This window comes from Phytophthora ramorum (assembly GCF_020800215.1).
Source record: "Phytophthora ramorum isolate Pr-102 chromosome Unknown Phyram_PR-102_s0006, whole genome shotgun sequence".
Classification (NCBI taxonomy): domain Eukaryota; phylum Oomycota; class Peronosporomycetes; order Peronosporales; family Peronosporaceae; genus Phytophthora; species Phytophthora ramorum.
In genome coordinates, this window is record NW_027150652.1 from 3,518,815 (window position 1) to 3,541,998 (window position 23,184).

The 23,184-nt window shown below is 56.6% G+C and overlaps 11 protein-coding genes across 13 annotated transcripts; 7 read left to right on the forward strand and 4 right to left on the reverse strand.

Moving 5' to 3' along the window:
- Positions 1–301: 301 nt before the first annotated feature.
- KRP23_7999 (Pleckstrin homology domain-containing family H member 2) lies at positions 302–3,061 on the forward strand (the record flags this gene model as incomplete). Its single annotated transcript, XM_067893383.1, has 1 exon — positions 302–3,061. One exon carries the CDS (start codon positions 302–304, stop codon positions 3,059–3,061), a length of 2,760 nt encoding a protein of 919 aa, XP_067745171.1.
- A 791-nt stretch (positions 3,062–3,852) lies between these two features.
- On the forward strand, positions 3,853–5,490 carry KRP23_8000 (Protein DETOXIFICATION 40; the record flags this gene model as incomplete). The annotated part of the gene is made up of 1 exon (XM_067893384.1): positions 3,853–5,490. The coding sequence occupies one exon, from the start codon at positions 3,853–3,855 to the stop codon at positions 5,488–5,490; it is 1,638 nt and encodes a 545-aa protein (XP_067745172.1).
- A 215-nt stretch (positions 5,491–5,705) lies between these two features.
- KRP23_8001 (Multidrug and toxin extrusion protein 1) lies at positions 5,706–7,496 on the reverse strand (the record flags this gene model as incomplete). Of its 2 annotated transcripts, XM_067893386.1 has the most annotated exons (2): positions 6,254–6,274; positions 6,330–7,496. In XM_067893386.1, 2 exons carry the CDS (start codon positions 7,494–7,496, stop codon positions 6,254–6,256), a joined length of 1,188 nt encoding a protein of 395 aa, XP_067745174.1. The 2 variants fall into 2 exon arrangements, with proteins under 2 accessions (XP_067745173.1, XP_067745174.1); XM_067893385.1 differs by having other exon boundaries at positions 5,706–7,496.
- Positions 7,497–9,032: 1,536 nt separating this feature from the next.
- KRP23_8002 (Mitoferrin) lies at positions 9,033–10,617 on the forward strand (the record flags this gene model as incomplete). 2 transcript variants are annotated; one of them, XM_067893387.1, is made up of 7 exons in its annotated part: positions 9,033–9,446; positions 9,551–9,610; positions 9,695–9,768; positions 9,840–9,945; positions 10,020–10,172; positions 10,268–10,330; positions 10,414–10,617. In XM_067893387.1, 7 exons carry the CDS (start codon positions 9,033–9,035, stop codon positions 10,615–10,617), a joined length of 1,074 nt encoding a protein of 357 aa, XP_067745175.1. The 2 variants fall into 2 exon arrangements, with proteins under 2 accessions (XP_067745175.1, XP_067745176.1); XM_067893388.1 differs by having other exon boundaries at positions 10,020–10,100; positions 10,241–10,330.
- A 368-nt stretch (positions 10,618–10,985) lies between these two features.
- KRP23_8003 (uncharacterized protein) lies at positions 10,986–13,073 on the forward strand (the record flags this gene model as incomplete). Its single annotated transcript, XM_067893389.1, has 2 exons — positions 10,986–12,213; positions 12,280–13,073. 2 exons carry the CDS (start codon positions 10,986–10,988, stop codon positions 13,071–13,073), a joined length of 2,022 nt encoding a protein of 673 aa, XP_067745177.1.
- A 99-nt stretch (positions 13,074–13,172) lies between these two features.
- Positions 13,173–15,290, reverse strand: KRP23_8004 (RING finger and transmembrane domain-containing protein 2; the record flags this gene model as incomplete). Its single annotated transcript, XM_067893390.1, has 4 exons — positions 13,173–13,505; positions 13,575–13,715; positions 13,796–14,010; positions 14,108–15,290. 4 exons carry the CDS (start codon positions 15,288–15,290, stop codon positions 13,173–13,175), a joined length of 1,872 nt encoding a protein of 623 aa, XP_067745178.1.
- A 152-nt stretch (positions 15,291–15,442) lies between these two features.
- Positions 15,443–17,203, forward strand: KRP23_8005 (Secreted RxLR effector protein 124; the record flags this gene model as incomplete). Its single annotated transcript, XM_067893392.1, has 2 exons — positions 15,443–16,019; positions 16,971–17,203. 2 exons carry the CDS (start codon positions 15,443–15,445, stop codon positions 17,201–17,203), a joined length of 810 nt encoding a protein of 269 aa, XP_067745179.1.
- A 155-nt stretch (positions 17,204–17,358) lies between these two features.
- On the reverse strand, positions 17,359–17,973 carry KRP23_8006 (IMPACT family member YvyE; the record flags this gene model as incomplete). Its single annotated transcript, XM_067893393.1, has 1 exon — positions 17,359–17,973. One exon carries the CDS (start codon positions 17,971–17,973, stop codon positions 17,359–17,361), a length of 615 nt encoding a protein of 204 aa, XP_067745180.1.
- Positions 17,974–18,072: 99 nt separating this feature from the next.
- On the forward strand, positions 18,073–19,836 carry KRP23_8007 (Aminoacylase-1; the record flags this gene model as incomplete). The annotated part of the gene is made up of 8 exons (XM_067893394.1): positions 18,073–18,153; positions 18,228–18,261; positions 18,317–18,369; positions 18,447–18,551; positions 18,623–19,009; positions 19,087–19,320; positions 19,396–19,536; positions 19,615–19,836. 8 exons carry the CDS (start codon positions 18,073–18,075, stop codon positions 19,834–19,836), a joined length of 1,257 nt encoding a protein of 418 aa, XP_067745181.1.
- An 876-nt stretch (positions 19,837–20,712) lies between these two features.
- KRP23_8008 (uncharacterized protein) lies at positions 20,713–21,942 on the forward strand (the record flags this gene model as incomplete). The annotated part of the gene is made up of 1 exon (XM_067893395.1): positions 20,713–21,942. One exon carries the CDS (start codon positions 20,713–20,715, stop codon positions 21,940–21,942), a length of 1,230 nt encoding a protein of 409 aa, XP_067745182.1.
- A 364-nt stretch (positions 21,943–22,306) lies between these two features.
- Positions 22,307–23,176, reverse strand: KRP23_8009 (Checkpoint protein hus1; the record flags this gene model as incomplete). Its single annotated transcript, XM_067893396.1, has 1 exon — positions 22,307–23,176. One exon carries the CDS (start codon positions 23,174–23,176, stop codon positions 22,307–22,309), a length of 870 nt encoding a protein of 289 aa, XP_067745183.1.
- Positions 23,177–23,184: the final 8 nt, after the last annotated feature.

Genomic DNA, 23,184 nt, shown 5'->3' on the forward strand with positions numbered 1-23,184 from the left:
AGTTACTTCGGAGCAGTATTGGTAATGTACAACAGGTCGACCCAAGACCTAGCGATGGTTTGGACTTACAATAGCAGAGGGTCTAGCGAAATATGCTCTGCACGACACGACTGTACCACGTGCAACAGACCTCAAGGATTTTGGTGATGCCTTTTGCAAACTCGTTCGTACCCATGTGGGTTCAGTATCACTTCTGCGATCCTATCTGCATTTTGTCCAATCGTGGCGAGCCGCACCCAGCCGTTCCAGCTTTGCACTCACTCACTTAGTCGACAACAACCTCTCCCGTCGACACTCGAGCATGTTCGACCCGACGGCCACGACAAGCGGCAGCCTCGAAGCGCGGCAGCGCGTGGCGCAGCTGCAGATGCAGGGCGCGGCCAAGCACGTGATCGCGGTGGGGCGCGTCGTGCGCAGCTCGTACTGTGACCACTCGGGTTGGGGCTACAAGCAGGGCAGCATCATCAAGAGCTGGAAGCGCCGCTACTTCGTGCTCAAAGGCCGGGAGCTCATCTACTTCGCTGAGCGCTCGCCCAGCGGCAAGGGTATCGACGAGAAGGGCAGATTGCGCATCAGCGGCGTCGAGTTCACGCCCGAATTCACCAACGCACTCGTGGTACGCGGGGAGCTCAAGAACCAGGCGGTGAAGATGCAGGTGAACTCAAACGACGAGAGCGCAGAGTGGTTCCGCAAGCTCTCAGAGGTGCTACAGGCCGCCAGAGATGAGGCCAACGCCACCGGCAGCAATCAGACTGGGGACGCGGCCAACGGAGCCGTGGCCATGAAGGGCTGGCTCCTGAAGGAGGGACAGAACTTTAAGACGTGGAAGCGACGTTACATGACGCTGACCGGGAGGTCGATTCAGTACCGAGCCAAACCTAGTGAGAGGCCGCTGGGCGAGACAAGAGTCAATGCCGTGAACATCAACCCGTCCAAGCCCTTCGCGCTGGACATTTACTCGGACCATAACCGGATTTTGAGGATTGCGGCCGAGTCGTTCGCGGACATTGAGGCATGGGACCATGCGTTGGCCAAGGCCGTTGGCAAGAGGCCGTGCTTTGGAGACCCGTACGCTGGCCAGGCCGCGCCGTTCCTGGGAGAGACGTTCGAGGAGAGCGTGCTGTGTGAAGGGTGGCTATACAAGAGGGGGCAGCGGTCTACTGAGTGGCAGCGCCGTTATTTCAAGCTAAAGGGGTTTAAGCTGCAGTATCAGGATGGACCTGGGGAGAGTGTGCCCAAGGGGGCAGGAACGGTCGTGGGGCTTAAACTTGGTGAGACGGGCTCTAACTGCGTTTACGTACAGCTGGACTCGGGTCGCGTGCTCTGTGTGAGTGCTGACAGCCAGGGTCAAGTAGACAAATGGGTGCAAGCCATTTGCAGTCTGCTGGATAAGGATCCAAAGACTGTGGAGAAAGAGGCTCCGACGGCAGCCCCCGCTGTGACCAAGGGGTCGAGTAGCAGCAACCTGTTAACGCGCGCACTCAGTCGTGCCGGGTCCAACGCGTTTGTGCCGCCAGTACTGACACCTAGCGCTAGGTCAAGTGTCAGTGGTGCTAGCGGTACTCGCTCAAGTCTTAGTGGTGCTGGTGGGTATTTGGAAGGCTACGATGACACCACAGAAAGCGACAATAACAATGATGGACCTCTTCTTCGCGACTCCTCTGGCAGCTATCGCTCTTCTATCAGTGGCAGTGACGCTGCATCAGGAACACCGAGAGCGTCTACAAGCGGCTTGTCGACTACTCGCAAATGTGGATGGCTACGCAAAGAAGGCGCTCGCATTCGCTCACTCAAGCGGCGCTACTTCATGGCCGATGGCAACAAGCTATACTACTTTGAACAAATTGGTGAAGCCCCGCGTGGCAACGGTATCGTCAAGAGCGCTGTTCCAAACGATACCTACCCAAACTGTTTGGATTTCATCATGACGTCGGGACGTACGCTGCGTGTCGTGGCCGAATCCCCAGACGAAATCTGCTCGTGGCTCGAGCATTTCAACGAGTGCATTCCAGGATTTGACAACACTGAGCAACGCCGCAGTGCGCTGGAGAGGCTGTCAATTGGTGCAGGTGGCGAAGACTCTGGGCCAAGCATAGCAGAATCCGGTACTGGCTGGCTGCTGAAAAAGGGGCAAAACTTCAAGAATTGGAAGCGTCGGTTCTTCAAACTGGAAGGCAAGCAGTTCTCTTATACGAGCGCACCGGATGCTCCACCGCTCGGACGCGGTGTTGTTGATAGCGTTGGGATTGGAAATGCGAGACCCTTCTGCCTGGACGTCCGCTTCCAGAATGGCCGTGTGATGCATGTTGTCGCGTCAAACGAAAGTGAGATGGTGGCTTGGAATCGCCTGCTGCAGACTGCTGTGCTTTCGGAGTCGATTGAAAGTGATCTGGAGCAGGACACCCAATTCGATTTTGATGACGCTGAAGAGGACGCACAGCTGGATAATCTGCGCACCGTGGTGACGGCCGCCACGGCGTTCAAGCGGGGATTGTCGAAGGCGTCGTCGACGGTTAGCACAACTTCGAGCGATGACAGCTCCAATCAGCGAGCCGAGGCAATGGTCAAGACATCGAACGAACGAGCAGAAGCAGCAGCGAAAGCAGTTGCAGCAGCTGTGGCAGGGGCTGGTCGGAGGTCACTGCGAATGGGCACTGCCGAGACCGAGGACCCGGTCGTCTGCAGTGGGTGGCTGCGTAAGGAAGGCGGCACCGTCAAGAACTGGAAGCGGCGCTATTTCACACTGCACGGCCCCACGCTGTGCTACTTCAAGAGCGACAACGGGGCTCTGCTGCGCAGCTTCACGGTATGCCACGTGGTGACCCTGCGCACCAGGAAGCTGTGTCTGGAGATCACTACCGAGGTGGGGCGCAAGCTGCTGGTGGCCAGTGAGACGCAGGCTGACCTGGACCGCTGGCTGGACCACCTGCACCGCGCCATCGCGGCGGAGAAGTGCAAGAAGCATGGCGAACCCGCCCCGCAGTGGAAGAAAAAGGAAGCGCCGGTCGCACTGTCGGTTGAGGGCCCCGAACACGGCAGCCGCACGTACAAAGTGCTGTGAGACGGCGAGAAGCTGCGTACTTGGTTGGTTTTTCATTTACCCATTGCTCTGAGCATCTTGTTCATCATACAGCAAACATTGTGCGTTTCGTGGCTTTCATTCGTGTTGCTTGTGGTCTGCTTGGCAAGCATTCTATTCTGTTGGTGCTGGCTGATGAGTGGCGTCGTCCCACGACCAATGACGGGCAGAAGTTGGTCACCGCATGGCGAGGCGATTGGCTCGCAGGACACCAGCGCAGCTCGACGAGGACCTCGTTGGCTCAAGCTCCAACGCGAGGAAGTGGTGACAGGCATCCATGGGGCGAAATGATAGCCATTGCTCGACACCTTCAACGTGCCTCATCTCAAACGTTGGGGGCGGTGGGATTCACGACATCAGGCGACATACGCGGCCAAGACAGGAGCGGTGCCGCTTGCTGCCATGTTGGACGTGAGTGAGTCTTGCGCAGGCCAGCAGTGGCAGTCTGCAGCTGCGACCGCGGTGCGCTTTGGATTGGCAGTTCACTTCGGGAATGTTGGTACTTGTCAAAGTACAGTATTTATTTTGAAAATACCGTATCGTATCACCCAAAATTGTCCATGTATCCATGTGGTAGGGTACCAACTTCAGGTGCTTTAGAGAAACGAAAGTACCAACTTATTTGTGTTTAGGGTACGCTCGCCGTCATCAAGATCAAACCTAATCAGGTGGCACACCACCATCGTCTTGCCCGAACTTGACTTGCTTTGCACAGACACTGCGCTGACAGTCTCGAATCCGACGCGAGAGGTGCAAGTCGACTGCCGGCAGCCATGGAGATCCCGCGCCTGGTTCACGACGAATTGCTGCACCAAGTGGACGGTCCGCAAGAAGAGCACGTCATCGCTGTGAGGCGTGCGAGCGTGAGTCCGAGACCCGGCACGCCCCTCAAACGCAATGACAGCGAGCGCACGCCGCTGCTGCCCTCGGTCGACAAGGTGGAGGTGATCCTGGACGAGGAGGAGAAGGCGGCCGTGGCGGTCGACAACCAGCTCTCGACGTGGGAGATCGTGACCGTGGAGACCAAGTTGCTGCTGGCCGTGGCCTTCCCCATGATGCTGGCTGTGATGCTCGAGATGTTCCCGGACTTGGCGCTGAGTATGATGATGGGTCACACCGATGTCGCCCACAGCACGCAGATCCTCGCCGCCTACCAGTTGTCCAACCTCGTGCAGATGATGATCATCGGCGGCCTCATCATGGGCTTGTCCTCGGCCATCGACACTATGTGCTCGCACGCCTTCGGGGCCAAGAGGATGGTGGAGCTCTGGCGGGTCACGCAGGCTGCCACCATCGTGTACCTACTGTGCCTGCCGTTCATTGCTGTGGTGCTGTGCAGCGGTAAGCCGATGCTAGTCGCGTTGGGCCAGGACCCGGACATCGCCGAGGTCGCGGGTCAGTTGCTGCTTGTGAGCATGCTGCTGGTGCCATTCTGCATCATGTACGCGGTCATGAAAAGCGCGCTGCAGGCACAGAACATCGTGTTCCCTTTTGTGATGGCGTCGCTGGTGAGCTTCATCCTCAGCTCTCTCGCGGCGTCGTTTCTGGCCTTTTACACGTCGTTGGGGTACATTGGTGTCGCGCTGGGCAGTCCTATCGGGTGGTTCTTGAAGGTGGTGATCGTGCTTCCGGTGGTGCTGCGCAACCGCGTGTTTGTCGAAGCGTGGCCGGGTTGGGACTGGGCTGAGGCGTGGGCGCGCGTCCCCCGCATCGGACGACTAGGAGTGTCGAGTGTGCTCATGATGACCTTCCAGCTGGTTGGGTTCTCGTTCATCTCGTTGCTCGCGGGAATGCTGCCGAACGCCGACGTCATGATCGCCGCGAACGGCATCTTCGTGTCGGTCATCAGTCTCGCGTTCATGCCGCTGCTGGGAATCTGCATTGCAGGCGCCATCCGCATGGGCAACGCCTTGGGCGCTGGCCAAGCTCGGCGCGCACGTCTCATCAGCCTCATTGTTATGAGTGCGTCAGTGTCGGTCTCGGGGGTTGCGGCTGGGATCACCGCCTACATCGCGGCGCCGTACGCTCAAATGTTCACTCCTAATGCCGAAGCAACGACGGAGGCGACGGACCTTATCAAGGAGCTGCTCCCCTTGCTGCCGCTTTTGGGGTTTGCCTTCGGGATGCAGTCCGTGTTCCGTGCCTGTGGAAAGCAGTTGCTTTGCGCGCAGCTAAACTTTGTGTGTTTGTTCGTGCTTGGGGTGCCTCTCGGGTTGGTGTTCGCGATCCAGTTCGATACCGGCATTGCCGGTCTGTGGGCTGGCAATATGGCGGGAACCGTCATCTTTGCGGTCGCCGGTGTCTTCTGGTTGCGCGCCACAAGTTGGGAGAAAATGGCTCATGAGGCCAAGCATGGCTCTCCAACTGAATGTGATGGCACAGTTGAGATTGACGTCGCTGTGACAGCCTAAGGGGTCCTGGATGAAGTCACCGTGAGCATTCCACGATCACTTCATGTGAAGTTTTTCGTACTTGTAAATAGGTTTTCAACTCAAGGTATCGAATTTGGGGGAAACGGTTATCTCTCTTTACCAGTTCTAAGCAGGATTTATAGTTGTTTCACTTTGGTACTTCACGTTATTTTATCCTGCACTCTTGTCTTTCTTAGGTTAAATTGCCCATCGCCTCATATGAGACCCTCGGACGGTCGAAGGGCATCAGTGTATGCATGGGGCTCATGCATAGGTTCATGCGAGTACGAGACGTCTCGCACGGCCATCGGCGACGGTAGGTAGCAAGCTCCACTCTTATCCTCATCGTTGCTTGGGACTCCACACGTTGTCCGCTGCACTGCCTGGTACGCCAGCATTGGCCAGTCTGCTCGGAAGGCCAACCAGTACGTGCTGAAGACCCCACTCGCGATGAAGCCGGCGTTTAACCCGAGCCAGAGTCCCAGCAGCCCCATCTCGAACGAGAAAGCAAGCAAGAGCCCCAACGGAACAGCAATCAGGATGTAGCAGACAAAGTTGACCTTCGCGCCGAGCGACTGCAGGCCACACCCACGGAAAATGCCTTGGGACACCGACGAGATTGCAGCGAAGACCTGCAGTGGGCTGGTCACCAGTAACAGCTTGGACGTGATTGACACGACCCGCTCGTCGCTCGTAAATGCGAAGGGCAACACACCGTGGAGTAGCAGCATCGCCACCGAAGCAACGAGGGCGCAGGCCGTGCTTAATCCCAAAGCAAGTTTTGCTGCATGCCAGGCACGCGCTGGGTCATTAGCACCTAGCGCGTTGCCGACCCTCACAGAGCCCGCTAGCGAGATGGCTGCGTACCAGAGTGCTCCAAGCCACCGAAGGCTGGCGTAGCTCGAGTCTGCACTCACGACGGCGGCTGCGTGGGGCAGCATCCCGGAGGAAAGTCCCACCACCGCGAAGCCCCACACCTCACACACGAACATGGCCATTCCGGACACACCCAAACGCAGGAACTCGGGCATGAGCCGAACCGCCTCCGAGAACTGCCAACCTGGCCACTCGCGCTGGTAGAGACCGCTGCGGTACAAGTACGTCGCCAGCACGACGGCGTAGCAGGCCATGGTCGCTGAGATAGCGAGAGCTGAGCCGGCGAACCCCAACGACGTGCGGAACATGAAGACATAGAGCAGCGTCGCCTGCACGACGCTGGCCATGAGCCCGACGCCCACAAGGGGCTCCACCTTGCTCTGACCTTGCAAGATTTTGCACATGAGCGCGTTCACAGCCGTGAAGGGCACCCCAGGCAGTGCCAGCAGCACGAGGCTGTGAACCAACTGGGCGAGTTCGCGTCTCTGACCTGCAAACTCGAGCAGCTCGACGCAGTAAAAGCTGGCAAGCGCCACCGGTGGGAACCCAATGGCGAAGACCAGCAACCCCGTTTGGAAGAAGAGCCCCAGCTCTCGTAGCTGGCCGGCACCGTAGGCCTGGGCACATAGCGTGTCCATGGCGGCGCTCATGGCGGCGACCAGCGTCGTGCTCGTGACCATGTTGAAGATGAGCGCCAGACTGCGCGCCGCCATGAACTCGCTGCTGTGCGCGGCGCTGAGGTGGCCCGTGAGCACGCCGCTGAGGAAGTTGGGCGCAAAGTCCACGACGGCGAACAGCAGCATCTGGAAGGCCAGACGCAGCAGAGCTTGGCCCTCACTGCTGTGGCGTCTCTTGATGCACCGCGTGATCGACGCTTCCTCGTCTTTGATGCCGTTGCTGGGCACAACCGTAGCGTCGAACAGCAGCAGTGGCGTGCGCTCGGAGGCGACTGCTACCGGCTTGTGCGGCTCGGGCGTGGAGATCCGCGCAATCTTCTCGGCGCCCCGGAAGAATCCGTCCCACAGCGCCTTGGTGGAGTCGGCGGTCATGGAGAGCCGCGCGGACGCCGCGGCGACGGCGTTGGCAGCGGTGGTGGCGCCGCGAGACACGCGGGGAGGTACGCTACGCATGGCGACGGGCTTGAGAGCTGGACCGGGTGCGGCCTGGAGCGATGAACGCAGAATGCGCTCGCGCTCGCGCGGAGAGATCCCGCGGCAGTTGGTGACGGAGCTTCGAGCGGCGCTTCAAGATCGCTCTCTCGCGCAACGTCATCGTCATTCGTCCCACTGGAGCACACACATCAGTGAGGTGCTGGCAACGGATGGCTGCCAGTGTTGCGCGTCCGTTGGCTGTGTCGCCAGCTTTGCCTTGCAAGTTGCCATCGATATGTACATGTAGCCTCGTCAAAGATCTCTCTTCCCCAGCGATGTTATGCAGTGGCACCCCCCCGGAAGCCCAGCAAGCGACCCACCACACCCTCCTGGTCGTGAAAGTGGAGTTGTGCGACGCTGAAAGTTGCAATCACCGGACGTGCTAAAGGGCTATGTTTTCCAACATTGTACCGGTAGGCGCACAACACGTTTCGGACCGAGCCGGAAGTCATGCACGATCACTGCGTCGCTTTCACCACTACCCACCAATAGCTCCAAGCACAGACAGCTCCACCCAAACATCCAACCACCCCTCGCATGCCGTGTCTGTCGAAGTAATGGAGCAAGTCCTCGTGCTGAGATGTCGAGACGGAGAGCGGCATCGGCACACCGCTAGCACACCGCCAGCACGCGCTGCCCGAATGAGTGACCAGCGTTTCGAGTATCAATTTGTGGCGGTTGAAGGCTCGTGACAGCCCGCACCTGGCCCCGCACTGGCATCGCTCCCGCCTGATCGACCGCTAAATAATGGATAAAGGTGGGCGTTCGTAGTCAAGTGAAATGGCACGCTGGGCCTCGAGCATGTGACTTGCTCCCGGCACGCGCCGCACGTGTCAGTTTTTTTACATTCTTCCCATCGGGCTTTGCCTCAACGAGCTGCCGCTGGCAAATTCGTCTCCAGCCCCCGCAACCAGTCACTGCTTCATGACAGATATCTGCGCGAGTGCGACGTATTCGAGCGGACTCTTCTGGACTTGCGCAAACTCCACAGCTTCCTCGCTCGGCGTATGCCGTTTGCAGCAATGGCAACTTGCCTTTGGCCAAAGCTGAAGTGATCGTCATTCATTCATCCCTGGAGCCTGCTGCGTCAACAGCCGCGAATAGATCCGCCACATCTTGGAGTTTGTATGCTCATCGACACGGGCGCTTTGCTCTGGACACGGCTGGGTGGTTTAACACGCAGCGGTTGTTGAACTTTGTCTCACATCCCGCGTACAGCGATATCACTGCACCTCCGATTCAGACAATTTGAATATTATCCTCTATTACTAATTACTTCAAAACAGATATACCTGTAATAAAATGTACTATGGGTTTACGCAGGTACTTGATTTTCATTGGCTCAAAGCGCTCTACCCAACAATCGCCCCCAACGTCGGCCAACGGTGTGCACCACGCACACACAGTGTGTGTGGCCTGTAAAGAAAGGGAGACCCGCAATCGCGAACCTCGCTCCGACTCGACAAGCGGCGGCACCAAGCAACAGCACCAATCGCAGCCAATCGCACCAGAGCCATGGCCGCGCTGGACGAGGACTGGGAGGAGTGGTCGCCCGAGAAGGGCTCGTTCGTGCACCACATGCTGGCCGGCTCGGCCGCGGGCGTGGCCGAGCACGTGTCCATCTTCCCCATCGACACCGTCAAGACGCACATGCAGTGCCAGCGCTGCCCGGTGAACGGGAAGCCGCTCGAGCTGTCGGCCAGGCAGACGGCGCGCAAGCTCGTGGCTGAGGAAGGCCCGCTGCGGCTCTTCCGCGGCGTCAGCACCATGCTGGGCGCCAGTCTGCCGGCCCACGCCGTATACTTTTCGGTGTTCGAGGCGGCCAAGAAGTCGCTGGGCGCAGACACCAACACACTCACGCCCATGGCCTCGGGCACGGCTGGCGTCATCGCTACTGTGTGCCACGACCTCATCATGACCCCCATGGACGTACGAATTGTTTTTTTATTGACTTTTGCAGTGGCGGATCCATGGACTGACGTGGCGCATCATGCTCGTCATAATTGATGGGCTGCGGTTTTTATATTTGTCAGGTCGTCAAACAGCGGCTACAGTTAGGATACTACAACGGAGTCGGAGACTGTTTTAAGACGGTGGTGATTATGTTGCTGGGCCCTGCGTCTCCGCCATTGTCGCCGAGTTACTGGGGTTACTCACAGGAGTTTTGATGGTCACAGGTTATGAAGCATGAAGGCTTGCGCGCGCTGTATATTAGCTTCCCCACCACGCTCTTGATGAACCTTCCGTACAGGTACGCGACAGTGCTGCTGCGCACGAGAGCGTGCGTTTGAGGTGCTAAATGGCGGTTTGTTGCGATTTTAGTATGATTATGGTGTCGACGAACGAGACCTTCAAGAAGATATTGAACCCTTCGGGAGAAATGAACGTCTCGGCGTACATCGCCTCTGGCGCCGCGGCTGGAGCCCTGGTACGTTCGTGACTTAGTAGGTGTGACGTTATTGCACGGACTGACCGACCGTCGCTGCTTTTTGGTGGCGATAGGCTGGCGCGCTGACGAACCCGCTGGATGTGGCCAAGACCCGGTTGCAGACTCAATCTATGATGGTTGCGGAAGAAGCTTCGGTAGGAATCCGCGCTCACCCTCGACCGAAGTCGGCTTCGATGTCGCCTCGCTTCTCGAAACCAAAGCTTCAGGTTCTTGTGCATCCCGCTCAGGGCCTTCTTAGCTTACTCCTCCTGTTTGTTTGCTGTCTTATTCACAGTGTCCATCTCGTACCCGTTGTGCGCAGCTCCAGACACGTGGCGTATCCATCACAGTTCCCCCTTCGTGCTCGATTAATGGCCGCGCTGGTGTACGTGGAATGCGTTATCCAGAATTAAGATTTATCCATTTGAGGATTCTAATGTATTGGTGGTTGGTTCTCTCGTTCTTCAGGTTGAGCGGGTGGAACCGGTCCTGCGTCGGCAGTACGCCGGTCTGATGGACGCGCTGATTCAGATTAAGGCGCAGGAAGGCTATGCAGGCTTTTTCCGGGGCGTGTACCCGCGTCTGCTGGTGCACGCGCCTTCCGTGGCGGTGTCGTGGACAACTTTCGAAGTATTAAAGAAGACCCTCGACCGGATGGGTAACGAAGACTAGTACCGATCTTCTGTCCATTTGAACCAAACTACTGCCAGCGCGAGATTTATGTCCTCAACTGTGTAGCCCGATGACCAGGAAGTCATACAGAATCGACACGAATCTTGCAGCAAGCCGCCGGGCATTTGACCGAAAGGGAAATATATAGAGATGATACAAAACGGAGTCGCCGAGTCTATTCTTGCAGGAGACTTGTCAGCCAGCACCCGCCGAGCTGTTCAGGTTCGTAACGTCTTCGCCATTTGCGCTTCTGCTCCTTGGTAAGTGAAGCTGAGCTCAGGAAACCTGCATTTGCGACTTGCATTATCTTCAAGCGTTGTTGTTTCCGAGCGCGTGTGCTCTGCTCAACCGCAGAACCACAGGACAACATGGTGGAGTACTCTCCTGGTCTTGCACCAGAAGATGGCGCAGCATCACCTCCTGTCAATTTAGCGGACACCTCGCCAGGCGCTCAACGTCCGGGTGAGCAGCCTCCCCAACATCGATCCAATGCATCGATTCACCCGATCTTGTTCAAGAATGCGGCCGATTCAGACGGCAATGTTGCAGTCTCGGTCTCTCCTCTTCCAGGAAGTTTTTGCGGTGCAAAAGGCTTTGCCGAAGGCAAAAGTAACAAGCCTGATCAGAAACGCGAAGTGGTTATTACCAACATGCTGGACAAACAGCAAGGCAATGGCGACCGTATAGCTGCAAACGAGAGCGACACCTTTTTGAACGCATCAATGCAGCTAATGCACTTGAATGGGGAGGCTCGGCAACGTGTGCGTCAGTTGTGGACTTCGATACAGCGATTGGGACGAGAGAACCAGATCAGCGAGACGGGCATGGATCTCCTGTACGCGGAGCTAGGCAACATCCTCAAGAGCATGAACGCAGAAAAACTCGAAGCCACCAAGTTCCTCAAAAGTGGTCGCTTGGTTTTACTAGCCTCGTCGCCAGCGGTCGATCCTGGAACTCTTGGAAGTGGAGCAGCAGTCAAAGCGCTCTTTGGTGCTCGCCCTGCTGCACAACTGTTGCAATGTTCTCTGTCTGAAGATCAGAGCAAACTCGAGATGGTGCCTGTCCGGCAAGAGAATGCTCCGGTCCGTGATATTGGCGGCAGCACTCCACCGACTGCACCAGCGCCGGCTGCAAGTAGGTTTGGGCTACCCACAACAGCCTCTTTGATCGGGATGATATCGGATGCCTTCCAAGAGGAACCTGCAACTCGAATCATCAAATTACAAGGGTGTCAAGTCCGGAGGCTCGTTCCCAAGTCTCCCAGCAACGACATGAATACCGCGTTAGAGGATGACAGCTCGACACGGAGATCGAAGCTTTTTCACCGTTTCCAGCTTCTCGTGCCCTACAAGACGCAGATGAGTTTTCCCAAGGACGGACTTCACGCAGACGTCCTATCCCCGACCAGAGCCCCCACGCCTTACGAGTCCTTTATTTTCGAAGTCACATCACCACTTTCTGGGGCTGGAGTAGCTGATTGGAAATCTGAAGATGATGCTGACGAAGAGGTAAGCGACTGGGTGTCCTGCTTGGATCGAGTGTGCAGATTTCAGCTTCACCGTCTCGAACACGCTCTCCGCGAGGCTCCAACTATCGGTAGGATTTCGCTCTGCACAGTTGAAATGTTTGCTGCGTTCTAACATCCTCCCAATGATTCTGCAGATCGATACCGCGAGACACTGCAACGTCATTTTCCCGTGTGCGTCTCGGTCAGCTGGCTACGCAACCGAGTCGACCAGCAAACTCTTCAACGCCGCGCAAGTGTCAACTTGAGCATGATTCAGATCGTAAAAGACCTTGGCCGCGACAAAGTGCTCTTGGATGATCACCTTTTCAGTGCCGGCGACCCATACGAAAGCGACGACATGGAATCGGACAGTGTGTCGCAGGTGGTCAAGTACATGGTCAAACGGATCTTGGAGTTCGAGCAAGAAACTTGTGCACAGCACAAGGCTCCGGGAAAGACTGGCTCCACAGCAGCTTCATTGCGCCAGCCATCGTCCCCAGCACACCGCTTCGCCACAAACTGCGAGGCTCGAGCACTTGCTTTTGTCGAGCGAGTACTGCAAGGCAGCTCACGAACTCAAAGTGGTGGAGACATCTACGATGCCATTAGCTTTTTCTGCCAGCAGGAACATGTGTCCATTTGCCCGGTGTCCCAAGATGCGCGTCCCGTACAGATGCGGCTTATCACCGACGCCCCCAAAGGTATTTTTCAAGTGGAAGTTCTGGTCTGCATGCAGTTCAAAGTGATCGAGTTAACGCCGAGGTCCGCAACTCCGGCATCATCGACTGAAGATGAAGCTTCTTCTTTCGTGAGTAATTCCGCTGTACCAAGCTCTCCACGCCGCGACAGTTTGCGCGAATGGGCAGTGCTCGAAGGGACTTTGTCGCGGCAATTTACGCTTGGACAGCTCGCTGCACCAGGCACGGTCACCATTAACTACATTTCATAATGCAGTTGGGAGGCTACGACGCAAAAGCGAAATGAGGCGTTGGGAATAATGTTAAGTGAGGAATAGCGGAACCAAGTCTGTATCTTACCACTGATTCGTCTATAGAAGCTGCGGCACGAGGCTGGTCCGCCCGTCCAAAAACTGGGGCTTTACGCTCTCCTCATCGGTCGGACCTGAAGAACCAACACTAGCTCGGCACAACGGGCACGAACGCTCGTGGTCAAACCACTCTGTCACACACTCCTCGCAGAACATGTGTGAGCACGCAAGCTTGACAGGCTGCCGCATTGGCTCGTAACAGATAGAGCAGTCCGGTGACCCTGCTTCCACCAGCTCATCATGTGAGACGTATTCTCCGAATTCGAGTCCCAACATTACGAAGGAGCGTGCGAGTAAAAAGATACGTCGGCCTTGGGTTGCGAGAATTAAGCCCTGTTTCACAAAGCACCAGTTAGCCAGGCAAACACTCAACCCTGCCATCATTGCAGAATATCCACGTACCTTGATGAAGAGGTAGGCAAATGTGAATACGTCTGCCATAAACTTGGAGGCACAGATCTGGTAAAAGCTGCACCACGGGATGCTGGCGAGCAGCGACCGGAGAAAGATGGAGCACATCTCAATGATCCCATAGAGCTTTCGCTGAAATCACCAAAGCGAACACTAGTTAGTAAAGGCACCTGTAGATACAATAGATACGTGCAAACATGCCAACTGCATACCTTTCGTCGGTAGAAGGCGACGGCCGAAACGGCCTGCCGAGTCGGTGGTGTGACTGTCGTCGTGGCATCCCCCTCGTCCCCAACCGCTGGGGTTGGGAACTGATCCGTATTTGCTGTTGTTTCATCTCGATATTTCCTTTCGCAGTGGAATCGATCGGACTTCGCGCCGGCTACAAACGCTTTGGCTACGATACTCCATAACCGCACAAGAAAGTCTGCTTGCAGCATCAAATCCACACACAAAAATAGGAGCACAGGTCAGTTGAAAGGCCTTGCAGCTTGGAACAGTTCCAGCAATGCGTGAGCACTTACCGTTGACGAGTACGGTCCAAAGAACCTGCCAGAAGATACCGCCAGTGGAGAGAAATCCGCTGTCACTGCCGCTACCACGCGTCGATTTTAACTCGAGTATTTGAGAAAAGTGGCGCAACGGGTTCGGCTGACCATCAACGGAGCATATCGCAACCATATCAATCGCGCACATGGCGACAATGCCTAGGAGATGCCACGTATTGGCACTTTCCTTCAGCGCGACCTGCGCGCGCATACGCTGATCGAGTCCCATCACTGCAACCGTGCCGACAACAAGCACCAGAATGCCTGTCGCGTGCTGGTACGCAAAGTAGATCAAAAACAGTGCCACAAATGGCAGTGAATTGTGGCACCGCCGAAACAGCCCCTGCAGCTCGTCCATCGCCGTCTGATCCTCGCTCTCGTCTGAGTTCCGTCTGCCTCGTGACGCACGTCCAGTAGGCCTTGCAGCTACTGTACTCTCTGTCCCGTTCCCACTTGCCCCTGATGGCACATCACCACCTTCACTTCGTTCGAGCTCTCCACTCGCGGACATGGAGTATATCGACGAACCGGAGCTCAACCGCCGCCGACTCCGTGGCGGAGACGCCCCTCTGTCTTCATTTCTATCGTTCTGTGTGGGTAGCAGTCTCCCTGTCTCGCCCCCTTGTCCGGTAGTGTCATCCGTCGTCGTTGAGTCCTGTCTCCCGGCCGCGAACCCCCTCCAAGGCGGCGTCTGGTTGTTGAAATCCTGCAGAAATTGGCCAATAGCCAGTTGAGGTAGTGCCTGCAACAGTCTTGAGCTCACTGCGTCCCCACTGACGGGCGTACTCAATAGAAATCGCTGTCTTAGCAGCTCTGCGTCTTCCGGGGCGTCTTCGGGGTCCAAGGACGCGCTGTTACTGCGCCCCACGAGGCCGCGCACCGCTGGATCGTAGGGCGAACGTCTCTCCATCTCGGCGTCCAAAGTAGAGCGCTGTGGGGGATCGTGGGGCCGGGGTAAGGCGTCGTGAAGGGTTAAAGAGGACGACGGAATGCTGCTGTTCAGAGGGTTCCTACGCGGATCAGATGGCGTTTGAGACGACGTGGCTGGCATGGAGGTGACCGCCGGCGTCTCGAGTTGCGGACAAATACTTATGGAGCTGGTGTCGCTCGTCGGGGCAGCGCTGTCGTCGCCAAGGACGACGTTGTTCCCCTGCACCATGTCACCTCGGAAGAATCAATCTAATTGTGGGCTCATGATGAACGACATGCAGTAGAATAGTTGCTATGTGATATGACAGTCCGACCTCTTCATTGGTCGAAAATTTGCCTGACAATTCATCAGCTTCAACCAATTTCATTTGACATCTTCCAATGGACCCGGACGCTCTGCTCACCTCCGTACGTGTCGTGTGCCACGTCAACCCGCACGTACAAGCTCTGGACCATGTGCTACAGCTCCTGGACGAGTTCTTGTTCCCATGGTCGCGTCTCACTCTGCCTTGCTGCGTGCAGCACCGCAGCGAGCGGCTTTTCTCTCGCGTTTTGCGCTCCACGGACGCCGCGCGCTGCCAATTCGCCAAGTGGCGGCAGTTCCGCCTCGCCATGTGCAGAGCCGCGCAGCTCGGACAGCTCTGGATGGTGCAGCAGCTGTACGAGCGGCACCCGAAGGCGCTGAACGGGGCGACGGCGCTGGCGGCAGCGCAGTGTGGAGAGTTGCCATTAATTCAGTGGGTGCACGACACCAAGCGCCATCTGCTGCGCGTGGACTACTACGCGGCGGTGTTCAAGGCCTTTGAAGTGGCGGCGGTGCGTGGAGACTTGAATACGGTGCAGTGGCTCGTGGAGACCTTCCCTAGTGTCGTGCTGGACATTGGTGTCCTTGTCAGAGAAGGACAGTTGCAAGCGGTGCAATGGTTACGGGACCATGCCACGTATCAATGCAAGACTGGTGCAACGGATGCTGTTGCAAAGCGCGGAGATTTGGAAATGATGGCGTTTTTGATGGAGAATGAGCTGCTGGACGAGTCGAGCTGCGCTATGGATCTGTGTGCGGAGTTTGGACATCTCGAGATGGTTAAGTGGCTGAGTGAGAATGAGGAGAAACACGCTTGGCAGTTCACGACGGCGGCGATGGATGGCGCGGCAGCGAATGGACATATCGAGGTTTTGAGATGGCTGCATGTGAACCAGAAAGTTGGGTGCAGCACGGACGCTATGGATCTGGCAGCCGAGTTTAGCCACCTCCACGTGCTGCAGTGGCTGCATGAGAATTCACCCGAACGATGCACGGAGAAGGCGATGGATAGAGCTGCAATGAACGGACACTTGGAAGTGCTGCGGTGGCTGGATGAGCACGAAAATGCAGGTTGCACGACAGCAGCGATGGACTTGGCCGCTCGAATGAACCATCTGGACGTTGTTCAGTGGTTGCAGGATAATCGGAGTGAGGGTTGCACAACGCAGGCCATGGATGGAGCTGCCAAGGCCGGCCACCTTGGTATGGTGAAGTTTCTCCACTATAACCGTGGTGAAGGGTGCACCGACTTGGCGATGGATCAAGCTGCAGCAAATGGGCATCTGGAAGTCGTGAAGTTCTTACACGCGAATCGTACAGAAGGATGCACAAAGTTCGCCTTGAATGTCGCTGCCAGCAATGGAGATCTTAATATGGTTCAGTGGCTTCTTGTTCACAGCCCCGAAGGAGTCGTATCGGACGCGTTGAAATGCGCTGCTAGCGGTGGTCACCTGGATGTGGTTAAGCTGTTGCATTCTTCCTGCTTGGATAAATGTTCTTCTCACACTATAGATGCTGCAGCATCTAGCGGGCACTTGGAAATCGTACAGTGGCTCTATGAGTACGCTGGTGAGCAATGCTCACCCGCGGCGATGCTAGGTGCAGCCAAGCAGTGCCATGTCGAGGTCGTCAAGTGGCTGTACGAATATTGCGGACTGAACTGCCCCATGTATGCCATGCTCAACGCGTTTGCCTTGGGCGACTTTGATATGCTCGAATTCCTGCATTCAACGCAAAAGGAGCGCTTCTCCGTTGCTGCTGCGAGGACAATTGCGACGCGACACCATCAAACGGAGGTCCTGCAGTGGTTGACCGAAAACTACTCGGAAGTGCGATAGCACGACTACAGCCGCTTTGATGCCCGCGTGGAGGTGGTGGGTAAAGGGCTAGCTTGCGTTTTGGACCAGCTTCCGGGTGCTTTACCGACACGAAGGTTAAGCACACATTGTGCTGATTCCCAATGATATTTTGATGTACATGGTGCCAGTTCAGTTTACATTTCCTCCACTTCCACGCGTCCGGACGACTTGGTTCGAATAAATCCGATGAACTCGTCAGCCTTGAGAACAGGGACACTGACTGTGAACGTTGCGTCCTCTGCATACTCCTGCGCCACAAAGTCCGCCGTGAAGTGGTCGCACGCCCGTTTGACCACGTCAACGTACGAGAAGGCCGTACGCACGCGCAGTAGCTTGGTCGGCACCTTTTCGACAATCTCTGCGTGCTCGATGAGCTCTTGCGCCGCAGCTCCGTACGCTCGGATGAGTCCTCCCGGTCCAAGCTTCACGCCGCCGAAGATTCGTGTGACCACCACGCACACATCCACCAGCCGCGCGCGCTGCAGTGAGGCTAGGATGGGGCGCCCGGCGGTTCCGTGCGGCTCTCCGTCGTCCGAGCACAACTCGCGTCCGTCCATCGTCGTGTACGCGTAGCAGTGGTGATTGGCAGCCGGGAACTTGGCGCGCTGCGTCTCCACGAGCTGCTTCACCAGGTCGGAGGCCGCGTCACCACCTCCCGACAGCGGCCACGCGGCCGAGATGAAGCGCGAGCCTTTGCGCTTAGCGATCTCGTGCTGCACGGCGACGCGGATGGTCTTGCGTGCAGCCATGCCAAGTGACGTCACCAGTGACCTGCAACTTTAGTGGCCGTTACTTAAGCACATCTGCTAGGAGTGGAAACAGGCCTCAGAAATGCGCATCACTTCACGATGACGTCCATCGAGCGTCTACTGCAGTACGTCCGCATCCCGTCCGTGAGCGGCGACGGCCCCAACGGAGCGTACAACGAGGTGCCTACAGGGAGTGAAAGGCTGCAATTGAAGGGCAGGCGCTCAATGGGGAATTGTTGTTTTTTGTGGACCAGTGCGCGGTCTGGCTCAGGAGCTACCTGGACGAAGGTGAGACCGCTCAAGGGAGAGACTGTGGCTAATTTACTAATGCTGTTGGTTGTAGTGGGTCTGAAGGTGCAGGTGTTTTCACCCTCGGGCAACAAACCGATTGTGGTGGTGAGTGCTTGGAAGTGGCTGCAGACGTCAAGAGTCGGCTGTGTGAACTGACACAAGTTGTTGGCGACGTGAGTTAGGCGACGTGGGAAGGCAAGGACCCGGCGCTCCCGTCGATTCTGCTCAACTCGCACTATGACGTGGTGCCGGTGTCTCGTCAGCACTGGAAGCATGACCCTTTCAATGTGAGTGGTGGCTGGTTTGGAGCAGCATGGACCGGATGCGGTTGCTCACTAGAATGCGTTTGTTGCTGCAGCCAACGGTTCTGGAGGACGGCATGATTTATGGCCGCGGGACACAGGACATGAAGAGCGTCGGCGTGCAATACGTGGAGGCTGTCTCCCGACTGAAGAAGGCGGGGTTTGTGCCGAGCAGGAACATCCATTTGTTGTTTGTGCCTGATGAAGAAATCGGCGGCGTGGACGGCATGGAGGCGTTTCTGGTCAGCGAGCAGTACAAGTCGATTCAGCCTGTGGCGTTTGCCCTCGATGAGGGACTCGCCAACCCGAACGACGCGTTTACGGTGTTCTACGGCGAGCGTGTGCCCTGGTGGTTCTACGTGAAGGCAACGGGACCGACGGGACACGGAAGTCGTTTTATCCAGAACACGGCGACTTCAAAGATCATCAATGTCTGCAACAAGGTCGGTAGTGCTCTACGTCCGACGCGAAGTTCGTGCTGTTTCGAGCTGCGAGTGTTGAAAATTGTTTACTGCTGCAGGCTTTGGCATTTCGCGCGGAGCAAGAAGCTCTATTGAGTGCAGACTCGGGGTGCAAGCACGGCGATATCAAGAAGCGAAACCTTGGTGATGTGACTACGGTAAATCTCAACATGCTGCAGAGTGGCGTGTCCCAAGACGGTGGCAAGACGCACGCCCTCAACGTCATCCCCACCGAGGCCGTTGCTGGTTTTGACGTCCGCATTTCGCCCAACATGGACCTGAAGAAATTCAAGGTGCGCTCTGTCGTGGACGTGGAGTGGACTGCGTACGGGTCTCGTGCTAACGTGGCTTTGGTTGGCGCATTGCAGACGATGCTTGATGAATGGTGCTCTGCTGAAGGACTCTCGTGGGAGTTCGTATCGTGGTGGAAGAACCCGCTGCATGAGCATTACACGACGTCGGTCGACGACGACAACATTTGGTGGAGACTGTTCAAGGAAGGGTGCGAGGTAAGTCGTCATCCTCAGCGAACAGGTAGTGAGAACGGCACCGTTCGCATTGAGCTGACCATGTTTTCTGCGCCGCAGGAGGTCGGTGTTCCCGTTGAGACCGAGGTGTTTCCAGCCGCGACGGACAGCCGCTTCCTTCGCCAGCTCGGCATCCCGGCCCTGGGGTTCTCTCCGATGAACAAGACGGAAATCTTGCTTCACGAGCACAACGAGCGTCTGCACAAGGACACCTTCCTGCGTGGCATCGACGTGTACGAGACGCTCTTCCGCCGCATGTTCGCGTATGCTGAAGCAAAGTGAAGTATCGATCCCATCGAGCCTGCCAGTAGCTCAGATGTAGGGAAGGACAGCAAATAGTATACTCCTTTCTGCATGGCATCAAGGTCTATGAGACTACACGTTCGCTCACAAGTAGAATGCCTTAGATAGCAGCCTTCATTTCAAGAAGCTGACAGAAGTCCGTGTTAGTTGGCAAAGCCTTTGCTACTGACCACCATACCAAGCGCTTTATCATTGGAATCATAGGCGCCTCTACATCGCGGTGCTGGAGTTGGCTGCCAAAGTCACATGGCACAGCGCTGAGCGAGCTGCGAGGACCGATTGTCCAAGACTCGAAACCAACGGGGCCTGCACGTGATTCGACCATGCTCACAGCTGAAGTTGCGTTGTTGAAGTTTTGGCGATGACTCGCCGCCGAGAGCGGCTTCCTTGCACTTCTTGGGCGAGTTGCTCGATTGCTCCGTAGCCGTTTTCGTTGCGAGAGCTGACGTTGCAAAAGCGACTTACGGCGCTCCATTCCAGCGTTGTGTTTTTGCTGCAGCAACCGATTTGAAAGCCTCTAGGTAAACTGGGACGTTGATCCAACACGAGGCTTACAAGCATCAAGAGCAAACATGCGACGTCGTAGAAGTCGAAACGTGAGGCCGACTCGCTGCCATCTGACGTCGTTGTAACAGTACACAAGCCGACAGGAGCGATCGAGAAGCAAAAATACAGAAGCAACTTGACGCAAACGAACCCGCCCGACGCTTTGCCAGCACTGGGCGCTTTGCTATTCGAGGAAGCGACGGCAGTACGTGATGGTCTATTGTTGCTTTGTCTGGGACGACTCTCGACTTGGTGGGGAAGGCCACGCTGCACAACGTGGTTTCCACGATAGAGGCGGCACTTCGTACTATGAGCCCGCTTCTTCTTCGGCCTCAGCAACGATGCAACCGACGAACTCTTCTCCTCTGGCTTCTGGTGTGCATTCTTTCGTGCATTGTGGTGCAGGCCGAGGGCAATGCTGGTGAATCGACAGTGAGCCAGCATCTCCGACAGTTGCCAGTCGAACGCGGTGCTGCTGGGTCTTCAACCTCAGCGCGTAAGCTCAGCATTTTTGACAAAGACGGTCGACAGCAGGTTTCGAATTCAAGCGCATATCCGTACAGCGCCGTGGGCTTGTTGCGTTGGAGTGACGACATCACTTGCACGGCCACCTTGGTTGCTCCGAGCATTGTGCTGACGGCGGCGGAGTGTGTCCTAAACTCAGACGGTGAGCTGCGTGAAAGCCCCGAGAGTTCCTCCGTGTTCAGCCTGCCACAGACAAGCGAGGTCAAGACAGCGTTGGTCACTCGAGTACACAAGCAGTCGGACTTCTGGACAAAGTGGACGAAGAACACGTACGTGCTGGTGGAACTGGACGAAGAGCTAGGCACCACTTACGGCGAGCTTCACCTGCCATCTGCGAATGTATTCGCGCAAAACGCAGCCATGAACGTGCAGCTTGTCGGCTATGGGGACAACGGGAAAGCTGGAAAATGCTACCAGCTTTGTAAAGTCCATTTTCCAAGCGAGTTCGGCGGACCGGACTACTTGCTGCACCATGATTGTGATGTATCAGCAAAGCGTTCGCCGGGATCGCCCATGTTGATACGCTCCACAGATCTCGACACGTACATTATCGGGATTCACACCAACGCGATCGGTGATGATCCGATTGAGGATGAAGTCACCAAGACGTACCCGTCGTACAACGACTCTGTTGCCAATCGAGGCGTGCTCGGATCTCTCATCCAACCGCATCTATCGTACCTACTCCATCGGGCTGAGTCTTCATTTGCGTCTTCGGAAGCGTCCTCATCGCTTGAAGGCGACAAAATACCTGTCAGCGAGAGCCCTACTTCGTCTGGCGGTAGTCTTGACATTGGTTCTGCATCAAGGAGTCTGTCTGCCAGCCAGGCCTACGACGGTCAAACCGATGCAGGATCGACGCCATCTGCTTCATCTTCCTCAGCAGCGACTTCGCTGGCAGCGCCGCACCTTGGTATCGCTGCAACAGCAGCATACTCATGTATTGGTCTCGTTTGTGCGTCATGGCTGGCCATCATATTTATTGCTGCACGCAGAATCCGCTCCAATCGCTAAGGCATCAGCATGACCCCCACGACGTATTTCTCGTATCAGTCCACAAACAGCTATCACTCCGTTGCAGTACAGGCAGCTGGGCGGAAGCAGCAACGCTAATAAACCACGTTATAATCTCATCATGTCGAAAGCCTTACTTGTTCAATCAAGACATTCCTCCTTTTGCAAAAATATTCGTCTTCAACTTGTGAGCCCGCGTTGGTGTAGCCCGTTTGAAAATGCAGCGGCAGTCATGATCGCTGCAGCAGGTAATTTCTCTCTCGAGACAATAAATAGGATGTTTAGCGCAGCGAGGCGCGATTCAGCCACAAGCGCATGATCTTGAGCCTTTTCCTCGCTTGACTTCAGCCACTCCCACTCTTGATCAAACGTCCGGCGTGAGTACGGGGATGTAGCACGTGAAGGATCCGAACGAGTCTACCAGAATCGAGTGCAGCACCATGGCCCTGTTCTCTGTCATACAGCACAGCACCGAGTCGGTCGACTGTCCATCAACCAAAATGGCCTTGCCTAGCACTTTGCTGTCCACCGTGACACTCGATGAACGCTGCTGCCTCCTTCTTTCTTCCTCGTCCTCATCTTCCTCGTCTTCCTCAATGAGATCATCACGGTATCTCAAGTGTGCGAACAGCGTCTGCAGCGTGAGCGGGTGGGTGTCAATGCGTAGAATCAGCGTGCCCGTCTTGCTAGCCTCCACCGTCATGGTCTTGTGCATGGCCTTGAGTCTGTCCACGATGCTGCGCAGTGCACGCAGTGGCGGCATCTCGATGGCGATCTGCGGGGCCGGCACGCTGGGCTCTCTGTAGTGCTCCACGGTGCTCATGGGCAGCACCTCGATGGGGATGCTCTGCACGATGTCGATGTCCACGGCCCTGGTGCGCAGACACAGGAAGTTGCTGCCGTCCCGCTTGAGCAGCCGCAGCATGACGGCGCTGGCGTCTTTGCCCGATGTTAGCGCCTGCTGGAAGTGGCGCACGTCGCACAAGAAGCCGATGTGGTTCTCGGCGCGGGACTGCACCACGACGTCGTGGAAAAGCCGTCCCACTTGCAGCCGCGCGAAGCTCTGGAGTTCCTCGGCGCCGCCGCTTTTCAGCGCGATGGACAGCGTCTCCGGCGTGAGCGTGAACACGCAGTTGGCTTTGGCGCTGCTCTGGGAGCCCAGCCGCGCGAAGGACTGTGCCACGTCCAGCAGCACGGCCAACGCGTCCTTGGCCAGCGTACCGCGGAAGCGCATGGTGTCCG